This window comes from Carassius gibelio, chromosome B7 (assembly GCF_023724105.1).
Source record: "Carassius gibelio isolate Cgi1373 ecotype wild population from Czech Republic chromosome B7, carGib1.2-hapl.c, whole genome shotgun sequence".
In the NCBI taxonomy this organism is placed as follows: Eukaryota; Metazoa; Chordata; class Actinopteri; order Cypriniformes; family Cyprinidae; genus Carassius; species Carassius gibelio.
Window position 1 is genome coordinate 18631518 of NC_068402.1, and position 15598 is coordinate 18647115.

Genomic DNA, 15598 nt, shown 5'->3' on the forward strand with positions numbered 1-15598 from the left:
CTTTTATTCAAGAACTGGAGTTTTACCGGAATCATGTAAATACACCACACAAGTCTGCTTTTTACTGGAACACTTTCCACCAGAGGGATTTCTAGTATGACTCACCCACTTTCTCCTCTTCAGCAGTCTTGTAAAAGCACAGGGAGCACTCTTTTAACCCACTTAGCAATGTTAGATGCTGACACATATTACTGAACTAAATACTAGTCCATCATATATATATATATATATATATATATATATATATATATATATATATATATATATATATATATATATCTGTAATAATCGTAATAATAATTACAAAAATGGACAAGGAACAGTTTCACAGCATTGCACAGACTTGTGAATGTATTTTGTTTGTATCAATACTATGTCATTTGAAGATTAGACACTAAGTACAGAAGGTTTCAGTCCAGCAGGGCTGACTCCACAGTTAGTACACAATAGGATTAATAACTCTTAAATCTCTAGTAGATGTGAGGTTGACCTCTTTACTACTTTCAGTGCATGTCTGGTGGATTTGCGCAAGATAAATAATGATAGCAACAGTAATTATGATATAATATGGAGTAATAAAATGTGTGTGCCCTTTTATTTTTGTATTAATTTCAAATATTTTGATTCAACTGATTCAAAATTTTAAAACAACATTAACAACTAACTCTGTTGCACAACATGCAGGTGAAGGAATATGACCAGTTCTTCAAGTATGGCTCATGTTTCAACCAGGCTTTAAAATTGTTTACTTTGAGATTCTTAACAATGTCACAAAGCCTGCTAGTTTCAGTACCAAAACGATATTTTATACATTTTATTTTTTACTGAAAACGAGATAAAACAGACAAGAGAGAACAGAAATTCAACAATGCAATAAGTCTTTATTCTTTATTTTCTCTAGCACCTTTCACATGCACGTGGACGTTCTGACTTCTGAGTGGACGAGACGTCCCTCTACTGGAGAACTGCTGCACTCTGCGGCGCGACGCCGTTGCTAAGAGGATTGAACCGCAACGCTGATTGGTTGAGCTGCACAAACGAACCAATAGGAGGAGTTGTTACATTTCAAGGGTTTTCATGGAAAGCGTCTAGTTACGTGAAGTTGAGCTGAAGCTAATACGATTTCGATGACAAATAATGTCTTTTTTATGTACATATATATATACAAATAACCTATAAACGCTGTCAGTTTCTCTATTGAAACATATCTTTGCCACATGTTAGTTCTGAAATGAGCAGTCTTGACCACGGTTTTTATAAATCCTAATGTCAAAGCTCTCACCGAAACGAGGAAGTTTGTTGAGGACCATGTCATCCAAATTCAACTTCAGCTTCAGAAGAAGAGAGAAGAAAGAATTTGTAAGTCTTCTATCGCATAAATATAACAATATAAGCCAAGTTATATTTTGTGGTGAACTAATGTAGCTTCTTAAACCCTGTGTTACTAATCAACCTATAAAAAGACGATTTTTTCAGTCCTCAGTATTAGTTTTCTTAGCAGTGGCACTGGGTTGCTTTACCATGTGTATCCTGTGATGTAGTCGTGTGGTAAGTGTGATCATGTGTGTTGTTCAGCGGAATATAGCTCCTGGTTTGATCCCTGCTGCCACCATCGCCCCCAGACCCGCTGTTCCCCGCACTCCTCCCCCACGGAGCCCCAACCCCTCTCCAGAGAGACCCAGGTAGACCCACATGCCTATACCTATACCTATCCATCCATAACACTTCTGTTTTCCTCCATCATCTCTCAGTGCAGTTATGATATAGACAATCTCATTTATCATTTGCCATAATGTTTTTATACAACTAACTTACAACATAGCTGTTTTAGGATTATTGTTCCAATACCTTTACACTTTTTTTTTTTTTTTTTTTTAAATCTGTAAACCTTATAATCTCTGATAACTATCACAGGTCTGCCTTGGCGGCTGCCATATTATCTTCTTCCCTGACGGGCCGAACTTTTGCCATTCCTCCTCCACGCCAAAGGTCTTACTCTGAGAGTGATTGTTCACATGCAGACAGCCAAACTGGCATTGATCCCTATGCTGCCACAGGACGTTATACCAGGTATTATAGTGCACTTTACCTTCATTACCTTTCATTCACCTCGATCAGAGATCCCTAACCTTTTATTTTGTGGGTGGGCCCTCTTTGACATATTTACTCAAGGTTAGTTTACTTAATTTACTTAGTTAGAAAATGGTTACATGACATGGAGATAAATATATATTAATTTATTTTTGTAAGTGTTTTATCCTGATTGCTTTTATTTAAAAGTATTTAAGTATTTTAATATTAAATTTTTAGCATTTAATTGGTTTCATTAATCACATCCCCTTAGTGTCCCCTCACAAACAACAGTTTGGGAAACCTTGACCTAAATAAACTGGCCCTCCTTTACTTTTTTTAGATGAATAATTCATCTAGTAATGAAAATTTTAGTGAATTTTCATGGTGAACATGATTAAAAGCAATGATTATGTGTTGTGATCAGAATTATATTAATGTAAGGAACATTTGTAAAACATTTGCATTCTAAACACATACGACTTACTTTCTTTAATGAAACACAAAAGATTGTGCCCTTTTCAATGTGTGAAAGACTTGAAAATGACTTGTGTTCTGTATTTCAAATCTTCTGAAGCTATACGATAGTTTGTGAAGAACAGACCAATATTCAAGTTGTTATTCACTCGTTATTCTAGCATTGGCGGGTTTATGAGTTTATGAGATAAGGAGTCAGATCTTTTCAGTGAACTGATTGGTTAAATGTCAGTCTGCTGTCACACAAAGCTATCATATGACTTCAGATGATTTGGAAATTAGAGAATCAGTCATATGGACCACTATTGTGATACTTCTTTGTTATCCTTTTTTAAGTTTGAAAGCAACTAGTTTAGTCTTCTGTAAAGAGAACATTACAATGACACAAACTGATCCTTTAAGTGAGTCTGGAAGCATAATCTTTATTATTGTACCAGAATGACTTCTTATCAGGTTAACACAGCAGGCTGTATTGATTGTAAGTGTATTGGGATTGTTGGAGGCAAAGTAGTTTACTTACATGTTTAGTCTTAGGTCTGATTGCCTCTCCATGGTAGGACACAAATAGTGGTTTAAAAAGCATTAGCTGGTCATCACATTTTAGTACGTCTGCTTCGCTCTCTTAAGTGAGACATGTAAAATAATGTGTTTACTCTCTGACCTTAGAGACACCTGGGCAGATTCAGTGACAGGAAGACCCCCTGTGCCTTCCCCAGGACATTCTGATGATGACGAAGGTGATGACAGTGATGAGGTGGAGGGAGATGAAGAACATGTATATCAGTCTCTGGAGAGACAGAGCAGAGCTGATGACATAAATGTTGTTTACGCCGTGCCATTAAAACACAAGAAGGTACAGTCGTGTGTGTTTGTTTGGCTGGGTCTGTGTGTGGAGTGCTTTGTCCTGTTAAACATTTGATGCATTGACTAATATTCACCATGAGATGGAGCTTCTGATTCATTCAAATCCTGCACATAATTCGAAACCTAGTCTGAGATCATCATAAAGAGCATAAAGGAATTAAAGAATTAGAATCTGATTCAATAGTTTCCTAATAATTTTTGGAATTTAACCACCCCTACCCTGCATTTATGCTGATTATGGTATATTATGTATGTATGTGTATTTGTTAACTGGCTGAATGAATCTCTCTGTCAGGGTGAGACTGATTCAGATGTTGATGAAGAAACCGAAGACTCAGCATTTGATATTGTGTCCCCTCTACAGACTGAAGGTTAGAAGTAACAGAGTGTTAAAATATACTTATATTTAAAGTCTTTAATCTTCAACAAAGTTGCAATTATTTGATAAAAAATGCAGCAAAATAGTAAATAAGTGAAATGCTGAAATTATTGAAATTCAGCTTTTTCTTGAATACAGAATGTAAATTATCCCTGTGATGGAAAAGCTGAATTTTCAGCAGCAATTACTTCAGTCTTGGGTGTCACTTGATACTTAAGGAATCAATCTAAAATTGTTAATTTGATGCTGCGATGAATTCATATAAATATTTCAGGAGGCATTGATAAATAGAAAAAAAAAAGAGTATTTATTCAAAACATAAATCTTTTGTAACACTTTTAAAGACTGTTGTTGCATTTGATCAATTAAATACATCTTTGCAGAATTAAAGTATTAATTTCTGTTTTTTAATAAAAATCTTTCTGACCTTGAACCTTTGAACAGTAGACAGTGCATATTCAGTTTTAAATATTAATGTTTCACATCTCACATCTTGCATTAATAACAGTTTTACTGACTTTGAGAGCCTTGGTAATTTTGCAGCTTGATGGCTATAATTAATACAATTTTGTATTCCAGAGGAAATTGTGGTTCAGGAAGGAGCAGCTAAAACGGTAAGAGAACCTCTCTCTCCACCTCAATTTTAATGAGAACCTGGAGTCATTATTTTGATTAAGTTAATTCAGGGTTCAAAGCTAATTTTGTAATGCTGCTGTAGGAACGTCAGTTATGTTGTAGATTGGTCTGACTCTGGACTAAAGGTCATTCTGCCCCAGAGCTCAACAAATTCTCTAAAGACAGGGGAAAAATGACTCTGGCATGAAAGGCTGAGGTTAAGGGCAGAAAGGTTGTTATCAGTGAAAGAATATGAATGAAAATCGGACAAGATGAAAGCGACAGTGGGAAGGTGTTTAGACTGGGTGAGAACATGAGAGTTTATTAATAAACTCAGCTATTTCTGACAAGAGAAACTATCATAACCATTCTGTTTCAGTATTCAGTATGTGTTTCTCTGATATGACAGTACATTCACACACAAACACACAACCCAATTAGGCCATGTAAACCTGTGCTGGGTTAATATGGAGACATGCGTACACACATGCAGACTGACCAGCTCCTTGCTTTCTAATAACTCAGTTTTGTCAGATCTGAATGCTACTATTCCTGTAGGTGCTTTGAGACCTTTATCAGAAGGTCTGTAATCTCATCTCTTAATGAGGAAAATTGCTCATTAGTAGAGATGAACTGCTTATAATGAGCAAGCACAGTGCACTTTTCACTATTAGATATACTTAATAATGCAGTCTACCTTCAGTCTGTTTCAGTCTGTGCTCTTTGATATTCTGGAGTAAGAACCCTTTAATCAGTTGCCTTCCCTCTGTCTCCATAGCTGCCATCATCGCTACAACAATCAAGATCAGGCTCTCGTGGGAGCATGGCATCTCCAGGTACTTCCCCTGTCTGCCATACATTATCCATCACAAAAGCAGAACTCCGCCTGTGCTCATTTCAGAAGCTTTTTGTCAGTCAGTGTGAAACGTACCCGCTTTTTAGGTATCCTCAAGGCTTTGAAAGAAAAGCATCATTTCTGTTTAATTTGGACAGAGCGACAATGTGAACACCTAACTGATGTCAGATTTATTCAGACATGGCTTTCATCAGACTGGAGGCAAATGAAGTGGTTACATTTGTGATAGGCTCATTGAAGTTTCCTGAAGAAGAAAAGACAAAACAAAACAGAATAAAGCATCTGCCAATTTAACAAACATATTTTCATTTAGCTCCTCTCAGGAGCTTATTGTTGTCAGCATTGAGATATGAGAGTGATGAAGCTATAACCATAATGACCATGAGGACAGAGACTGGAATTACCTTGACATTTGTCTTGATATATTCCCAGCTTCTCCTCTTCCTCCACTGCTGTTAACATAGTGGTGACAGTAAAGAGTTTTTAAACTTACTCCTAAAGAAGTTGTTAAAGAGGAAATTGCTTATTTAAAAAATGTAATGTATACAGTTTATGCTGCTTGCTATGTTGGCAACATGATTAGTAGTTTTGAAAGAAATCAGCTGTGCATTACACTGCCAAATGCAAGATATGCCAATATTTGTCTTAAGCAGACAGTTATTTTTTTTGTACGCCAGTAAATGGAACTCTTGCTTTTGGCCAAAAAAATAAAACACAACACAATGCAAATGATGAACATCCTGTAGGTGCGTAGTGTGCACACTTTACCAGGAATGCTACATGTGTCATGTTGCCATTTGATTAGTTCAAAATCTTAAAATAATTTATTTAGAAATCAAGTGTAATTTATTTTTACCATATGGAACAGGTTTTGTGGTCAAAGCTGCCCGAATTAACATTTAAAATGTTCGAATCTGAAGGCTCTTCTTGTCCTGTGGCATTATGGGACAACAAAGTGTCCACTCTTTGCACACTTAAAGGCATAGTTTACTTAAAAATAAAAAGTAGTTATTTACTCACCCTGATTTTATTCTAATCACTATGCATTTCTTTTTTGAAGAGAGAGAGATAAAAAAAAAAAAACCCTGCTCGTGCTTGTCTGTATAATGGCAGTAAATGGTGACAAGCTTCAAATGTGATCACAGAATGATCCCACGTGAATCGTGTCTTATTTTTCAAGTGCTCCGCATGCATGCAATAGAGAAACAATCTGAAATGTAATGTATTATTTAAAGAAAATCCTGACCTTGGCCATTGGTCTGCTGTGCACGACTGCGCATTCATGAGACGGTATCAGTGCCACAGTTTACTCTGAATAGCCACACACAGAGTTTTGATACATCATGATTAGTAAAAACACTACACAACCACATATACCACACTGTATACATGTAATTTTTGTTTTACTTCAAACCCTGTCGTACACCTCCAGAACACTTGGAATATATGGCACGAGTAGCATAGTAGCATGGGATCATGGGATTACATTAGAGATGTTTGCTATTCACATCCATTACATGGATGATTTTGAAAGCCTTTTTTTTTTATTCCGAATGTTGGGGCAAGACTTGTGGGAGTTAAAGGGATAGTTCACCTTCAGTTGAAGCCCCCCATTGACTTCCATTGTATGGAAAAAAAACCTGCGCAAATCAATGGGGACCAACTGCAGGTGAACTATTACTTTAATGTTACTTTTCATGTTTCATTATTTTCAACATAACTTGGTATTCAATACCTTATATATTTGTGTGCTGCAATACACTGTTTTTTATTAATTTTTTTGTATATTGTGGCTTTTATACGAAATTACTTTTTCATTAAATGTTTCATTATATAAATTTATTGAAAAAAGGCAGTGTTCAGTTGCACTCAAGACGTCAAATGGCAGATAGAAGCAGAGCAGCGTTAGTTTAGCCTAGTAGAAGAGGATTGCAGGATGGATTTACCCTCTGAAATAGAGCATGCAACAGCAGGTCTGGAGCTGGTTGCTGCAAAGTGATCAGTGGACAACTGCCAAGCTTTTTATGCACTAGCAGACAACTGCTGTGTCACCTTTAACAGCAACAGAGACTTCCAGTGAAGGAAGAAATTAGCTGGAGGAGGAGTTGAGGATGACCTTGAGGTCTGATCTAGGGCTGAGATGTGAGAGGAGCAGACAAAATCTTGTCTGTGCTTGTAATGTTAGAGACCGAAGACACAGACTGATCAAGGAGAATTCAATCTTGATTAGAAGCAAGGATGATACAGCTCCACTAGGAGTCACAATGTGGGCATTTCAGCCCCATATTCAATTTTAAGCCTTGTGATATTTTGTTTGTTTGATTTTGTTGCATGTTTGACGTGATGTAATCTAGTATATACTGCAGTCTGTCGTATAATTCCCACCTTTAGTGAGATCTTAATAATGTACTGGATAGGGTCACGCTTTAGTTAAGTAATAACAAATTATGTTGTCATTTACTCAGGTCCCCTCATGTCAATATGACTTTACTTTGTGTAACTGCGTAAGAATGTCATTTTTTCCATGGCAGGATCAGCATGATTTGTGAATGAATCCTTTCAGTTCAGATAAGTTTTGTGAAACAGATCAAGCTAATTATTGAAAACACAACAAAACTATTTAGATTAAATTGCATACTGATTGTCAAAATTTCTTAAATGAATGTACCAAGGACAGCTAAACTATTTTTTTTTAGTGAATAACAACAGTTGACAAGTTGACAAGTATGACTTCAGAAGGAAACTTTACTCAAACCTAAATGAACCACTGTTATTATGATAGTTTTGGGTGCTTTTGTATCCTTTCTGAAGATTCATCCTTGAAAGCATTAAACCACATTAATTAAAAACTGCATGCATAAAATGAACCATACAATTTTATTTTTTCAAATTTCTAATTTTTTGTTATAAGAAAGAAACCGGTTTAGAGCTGCATGAGGGTGATGATGTTTTTTTTTTTCATGTTTGAACAAATTCCTTAAATAATGGCGAAGTGGTCTGGCAAAAGGTCAGCTAAGCTAGCTGATTGACAAAGTAGTCAACATCCACAGTTCATTAAAAAAGTAGGTTATGAAGACCTCAGCGGTCAGAGGATGGAAGAGGGTGAGAAGTGGTTACGGAGGATGGAAAATGATTTGTTTTGGATGGATTCGCACATATTTATTCGCGTTAATTGTGGAATAATAGTAGTCTCTGCGCATTGTATGTTTTTTTGTCCACTTCTTCACTTATCCATGCATTTTGTGGTGGTTTTCTGATTTCCAAGGACTTGAAGTGGAGCAGCAGGAGAGTTCAGAAACCACAGGTTTAATTGACTAGTTTTGGGTGAAGGTTACAGCTTTTAGAGGTGTCACTGTCAACAGAAGTAGTCTGAGGAAGTGATTGAAGCAGGTGAGAAGCTATAGAGGATTTGACTGAAGCTGTCTGTGGATGGGAGATCGGAAGGTGTGAGATTCAAGGGTAATCAAATAAATGAAAGTTATGAGAGTAAATGTGAGGGAGAAGCAACTGATACAATAAAGCTATTTCCATCACCCTGTCATTGTGCATTTTGAGGGATCCTATCAGAAAAAGTAATGGAAACGCCAAATTTTTGACTTTGTGTATAACCTGACTCAACAGCAAACCAATCTTGTTGCACAGGATCTGAAATATTGTTATGGTCATTCTGAAATGCCCGAGAAAATCTAGTGTCAAATTATTTCTATATTATTGCCTCCCAGATCCCGAACAGCAGGCATCAATGAAAGCAATGAAGATATTCATTGTGTATCTGCTCACTTTTGAGGCACAAGTAATTTTATTATATATGAAAATTATTATATTCAGAGGCTTCTCCAACTTTTCTTAGTGATATTTAGTGCCAGTTTATCAGAAAGCGACAATTTTGTTCTCTTTGACTTCTCTACTTTTTTGCGCAAGTTAATTTGCAACTTTGTATGGAAACACGGCTTAGGAGGTTTGTTGCCAGCCATGTATATTTGGCAGACAAATGGAGGCAAAAGATTAATGGTATAAGGAGATGTTAAAATAAACTGGAGTACTGGAAGGTTTATAGATGTTGCCAAATAATAGAAGATCACTGAAAATAATAGAAGCACACTGTCTTCATAAAAATAGTTGGCTAAGACTGCTTTGGGCTTATTAAAAAGACATTAATTATATCTGTGTTCAATAAATATTTTAATATGTATAAGCATTTCTTGGCACAAACATACAAATGTACACTGCCAATCAAAAGTTTTTTAAAATGAATGCTATTGTTCATCAAGGATGAACTAATCAAAGTATATACATTTTATTATTGTTAAAAATATTTAAAGGGGGCATTACCATGAGGAAAAAAACATCCAAAACAAACCATGGCTAACAGTCAGATTTAGCGTATATTTATGATCCAGAATCAGATCCAGAGGCTGAAATTTAACAAGAGCAGCAGCAGCAACGACGTCTCTATGTGGTATGTACTGAAACTGTATATATTTGTTTAGCGGTTTTGGAAAATGACTAAGTTCCACTTTGTCGTCTTTTTTTTTTTTTAAGGTGTACATGTGGAAAGTGCAGTTTTGATGACAACATCGCATGTTGTTTACTTGATGTGCTTACGCGACGATAGCTAAGTTAACAACAGAGATATTTGAAGCAGTTTTACTCACCGCCTGCGGTTCCAACACACGATCGTGACCCTTTTTTAGTTGGGACTGCATTATCCTTAAGAAATAAATGATGTGCAAATCCGGCGTCAAACTGGGCCTTGGAAATGCAGGGAACAAACAAAAACACTTGCACAACTCCGTTGATGTTTTTTTTTTGGTAATCTGTGCAGGGTTGTCTTGCCCTGGCAACCAAAAACACACTTCTTTTGTGACAATTCGTTCTCTCGCTCTGATCAGTGAATGTCTCTGCTCTCTCTGCTCTGCTATACGGGAGTGAGCGCTCTTCTGGCAGAAGTGGCCTCAGGACCCATATAAGGAAATTCCGCTCCATCTAATGTCACACAGACCCATACTCGAAAAAAAACTTTCCGAAACTTTTCCGACAAACCGGAAGGAGTATTTTGGAACAGAAATACTCCTTCAAACGTACAACTTAATTTTTTAAACTTTGTCCATGTTTAGCATGGAATCCAACTCTTTAACAGTGTAAAAAACTCAGTATGCATGAAACAGCATTTCACCCCCCCTTTAAAATTAATGCTATTCAATTGAACCTTCTATTTATCAAAGAATTATGCAGCACAATTTTTAGCACTGATGATAGTAAGAAATGTTTCTTGAGCACCATTCTAATATGCTGATTTGATTTCTGAAAGATCATGTAACCCTGCAGACTGGAAAAATGTCTGCTGAAAACTGATATAATGTGTAACAGCAGGTGTAAATAAAATATATTTAAATATAAAACAGTTATCTTAAATTGTAATAATATTTTACTGTGTTTTTGATCAATGCAGTCTTGTTGAGAACAAGATACTTTTTTCAAAAACATAAAAAAAATTCACCCAAGTGTAAATAAAATGTATTTTAGATTGAAATGATGGACTACGATTATTAATACTTCATTTGCTCTCTCCCTTAATTATCAATCTCTAATTCTGTTGTACAATTTCTCATTTATTTGCACAATCAATTCATCACTCATTTATCACTACCCTCCCATATCTCCTTGTTTTATAAATGTTTTTTCGTATTGTTCTTGTCAGAGCTAAATGATGACTGGAGTGCTCAGTCTCACAGATCAGTGAATACTTCAAAAAGGAAAACCTCCCGGATGAAGGAGAGTCCAGTGAGAGGGAAAGAGAGAGACATCAGTCCAGGTGAGGGGGCATGAACTCTACACTGTGACCTTTCCAGCTGTTTTGTCTTTCCAGTTAATAATTTTGTAGCTAAAATCTCCTGGTAAAGTCATGGTAAAGCAATTGTAATGCATGGCCTGATGAACAATTAAATGTATTACTGGCTATTTTACACATCCCACCAGTTTTAACTAGATTGTCAGGAAAATTCTAGGTAAAAACTAGAGCACAAATACTAATGAAAGATAGTAATCAACTAGATCTCATTAGTTCTGTAGGTTATTTAATAATATTAAAGGGTTAGTTCACCAGAGAATGAAACTTAGTCCATCTTCTACTCACCCTCGAAGCATCCTAGTTTTAAGTGACTTTCCTCTTTACATTTTCATTACATTTAATCATTTAGCAGACGCTTTTATCCAAAACGACTTACTAATGAGAACAATAGAAGCATTCAGACCAAAAAGAGAACAACAACATTATACAAGTGCCATAACAAGTCTTTTAGTCTAGAACAGGACATGTGCCAGTTTTTTTTTTTTTTTTTTTAAGAATATGATAGACAAGAAAAGAAAAGGTAAGTACTAGTATTAGTTGGTTTAGTGCTTTCGAAAAAGATGAGTCTTTAGATGTTTTTTGAAAATGAGTGAAGACTTGAGATTGGGAGGTCATTCCATCAGCTGGGCACAGTCCAGGAAAAGGTCCGTGAGAGTGATTTTGAACCTCTTTGGGGTTGCACCACAAGGCATTGTTCACTTGCAGAGCGCAAACTTCTGGAGGGCACATAAGATTGAACTAGTGAGTTTAGGTATGTTGGTGCCGTGCCAGTGGTTGTCTTGTAGGCTAGCATCAGTACCTTGAATTTGATGCGAGCGGCTACTGGTAGCCAGTGTAACCCGATGAGGAGAGGAGTAACGTGAGCTGTTTTTGTTTCATTGAAGACAACCCTCCCCGCTGCATTCTGGATCAGTTGCAGAGGCTTAATAGTACATGCAGGAAGGCCCACCAGGAGAGCAATAGTCCAGTCTGGAGAGGACAAGAGCTTGGACAAGAAGTTGGGTGGCTTGCTCTGCCAGGAAGGGTCTAATCCTTCTAATGTTGTATAAGGGAAATCAGCAGGACCGGGTCGTTGTAGCAATATGGTCCGTGAAACTTAACTGGTGATCCATCACAACTCCTAGGTTTCTGGCAGTCCTGGAAGGAGTTATGGTTGACGAACCCAGCTGTCTAGAGAAGTTGTGATGAAACAATGGGTTAGCTGGAACCACCAGCAGTTCTGTCTTAATAAGGTTGAGCTGAAGGTGATGGTCATTCATCCAGCTAGATATGTCACTCAGGCTGAAATGCGAGCAACTACCATCGGGGCATCTGGTTGGAATGAGAAGTTGAGTGTCATCAGCGTAGCAATGATAAGAAAAGCCATGCTTCTGAATGACAGATCCTAATGACACATGTAGATGGAGAAGAGAAGTGGTCCAAGTATTGAGCCTTGAGGAACCCCAGTAGCAAGTTGTTGTGACTTTGAAACATCACCCCTCCAAGACACCCTGAAGGATCTATCTGAGAGGTAGGACATCAACCACAGGAGTGCTGTTCCAGAGATGCCCATCTTTTTGAGGGTGGACAGGAGAATCTGGTGATTTAATGGTGTCAAAAGCAGCAGACGGGTTCAGCAAGATGAGTGGCCACTTTTGAAGCCAGATTGGTTGCTGTCCAGGAGGTTGTTCTATAAAAGGAACATGGAGAGCTGGTTGACCACAGCTCGATCAAGTGTCTTTGCAATGAATGGAAGAAGGGATACCGGTCTGCAGTTTTCTAGAAGTTCTGGATTCAGAGATGGTTTCTCTCCTATCTTTCAGAATAATCCAATTAAAGTTATATAAAAAATTGTCCTTGCTCTTCCAAGCCTTTCAATGGGGGCAAGCAAGTGTTTGTTGTCAACAGTTCAGAAGACGTGAAATAAAGTATGGTCATCTGTAATAAAATGTCCCTCACACAGCTCTGGGGGTGAATAAAGCCCCCCCGTAGCGAATCCATGCATTTTTGTAAGATAAAGATCCAGATTTCAAACTTAATAAATACTTTTTTTCTCACATCTGCTGACTGTAGGAACCAGACGCAAAGGAAAACCAGTCTCCTCTTGGCTTATATCAAAAGCCTCCAAAGGTTTTCTTTACAAATCCTTGTTTTGTGCTTCTAATTATTACGTTTTGTTTTGTTCTCTCCCCACGCTCCTAACTAACCCCGCAGCGCTGATGAACTATCTGGTTATTTTTCGTACAAAAACGAATTAATTTGCTACAGGGGGCCTTTATTCACCCCCCGAGCCCCGTGAGGTACATTTTATTACAGATGCGCGCACTTTATTTCACGTCTCCTGAACTGTTGACAGCAAACACCCGCTTAGCCCCATTGAAAGGCTTGGAAGAGCAAGGACAATTTTTTACATAACTTTGATTGGATGCTTCGAGGGTGAGTAGAAGATGGATACATTTCCATTCTTGGGTGAACTAACCCTTTAAGCTTGTCTGTGTTTAATTTTGTTTATGCTGTTTATTTTTATGAAAATATAGGATCAGACAGAGTGTGTATTTTAATCTGTGGTAATGTGATGAAGCTGACATTAAGATCAGCCAGACAAATAGATTGAATATATTGAGGAATCTCTATACGGCGCCAGACTCATTAATGTGTAGGGACTAAACAGATGGTCATAAACCCATTGTACTGGTTTACATCAAATGGAATTAATATAGTCAATCTAAAAAAGAAAATCAGTCTGCTTAGGAAATTACCTTAATGTCAAACCTTTACATAATCCTTCTACATAATCCATTTTCATTTGTATGTGTCCTGCTGTTTTCTTTAAATGCAATTCTTCTGAGCTGTCCTGTCGTTGCATTTTGTGCTCTTGTTGGTGGTGTGCTGTTGTGCCATTTTCTGTTTTGTTTTATGCTGTTAAAAATTCTGTTTTCGTTTTCGTGTGTGTATATATGTATTTGCTTTTCTGTGCAGTGTTTTTTATTCTGTGTGTGGCTGTGCCCTGTTCTGCTGTGTGTTCTGTGTGGTGCAGAGGCCAGTGAAGTGTTGCGCAGTACGCTAGAGGTGCAGCAAGCACTTGTAAAGGAGCTGAGGGAGCAGACTCAAATTCTGGCCAAGGAGAAAGAGACTCTGGAGAAGAGATGTTTACAGCAGAGTCAGCACATAGAGCATCTCCGACAGGAGCTCTGCCACTCTCACACAGAGAGAGGAAACTCCACAGGTGCCTCCTCACTCACTGCTATACATCCCAAAGCAATAACAGAGCCTATCCAACATTAGAGGTATCGCCCCCCCCCCAAAATGAAAACTCTGTCATCATTTACTTACTGTCATATCCATATGACTTTCTGTCTTCTGCAAGAATTGAATAATATTCTGACCCCTTTTTCATTATGATGTAATAAAATGAATGAAGACTGGAGCCTTTTGTATGACTTCCGAAGACTGGATTATACCTGTATGGACCATTTAAAATGTTACTGATAGTTTTGTGTGCTTTTGGAAGCTTGAACGCTCCAGTCACCATCCACTGAACACTAAGCGTGACTTGCACAGTCTTCATAAATGAACCCTGAAAAAATGAAAAATAAATAAATGAAAAAAATGCATACAGGTTTTGGAATAGCATGAGGAGGAGTAAAAAATGACAGGATTTTTATTTTTGGGTGACCTATGCCTTTAAGCAACATACTGTGGAAAAAAAAACTACATTTCAAATAGGCATAATCTTTAACATATGCCTGCTTCATTTGAAGCTGTGTTTTGAGCATTAATTTGACAAGCTGTAAATTCAATGAAACAACCCATTTTAAATGAGACTTGTGCTCTTTCCATACTCAGTGGCCCTTTTATTTGGTACAACTCTCTAATTCTGGGTAAGATCTCTAGAACAGCAGGCTTACTTGTTATTGGTCCCATATGATAGCATTAAACAACTACGAATGATTTGTCAGCAGCACATTCAGGCATATTTTTTTTCACCATTTTTTGTGAATAGTGTCTAGAAACTGGGAGGTCAGCAGTTTCTGAGATACTGAATCCACTCCAGCAGTGACCAACAATCATTCCACAGTCAAATTCACATCTAGATCACATTTCTTCCCTGGTCCTGATCTTCAGCTTTTGAAAACAAGCTGCATGCTTTGATTGCTGCCCTATCATTATCTGCTTCATTATTTGCATTAACCAGCAGGTGTAAACGTGTACCTAATAAAGTAGCAACTCAGACTACTGGCATTTTATGTCTCAGGGTTGATTCTTATTCAATTCAATAGATTTAAACTTTTTTCTTTTTTTTATACAAGGATCACATCTTTAAAACTGTTAAGCATCACTTCATTATTAATTTGACATTTTTTCCAAGTATACTTTTTATACTTGGATTTTATTATTTTACCATTGTCCCAGACGCAGACTTTCTAAAACATGAAGAAACATAAAAAATGATTAATATGGCATCATGAAGACCTTCCTCTAAATGTGAGTGCATTCATGGGTCTAT

The 15598-nt window shown here is 37.2% G+C and overlaps 1 protein-coding gene across 1 annotated transcript in view; it reads left to right on the forward strand.

Annotated features, from left to right (window-relative positions):
- Positions 1-1293: 1293 nt before the first annotated feature.
- Positions 1294-15598, forward strand: part of cep89 (centrosomal protein 89) — a 64379-nt gene continuing 50074 nt past the window's right edge. The window contains 9 exon segments of the mRNA XM_052562153.1: positions 1294-1359; positions 1576-1682; positions 1915-2070; positions 3214-3400; positions 3707-3782; positions 4370-4404; positions 5184-5241; positions 10963-11076; positions 14129-14317. Coding sequence (XP_052418113.1) covers positions 1309-1359; positions 1576-1682; positions 1915-2070; positions 3214-3400; positions 3707-3782; positions 4370-4404; positions 5184-5241; positions 10963-11076; positions 14129-14317 — 973 coding nt within the window. The 5' untranslated portion in view covers positions 1294-1308.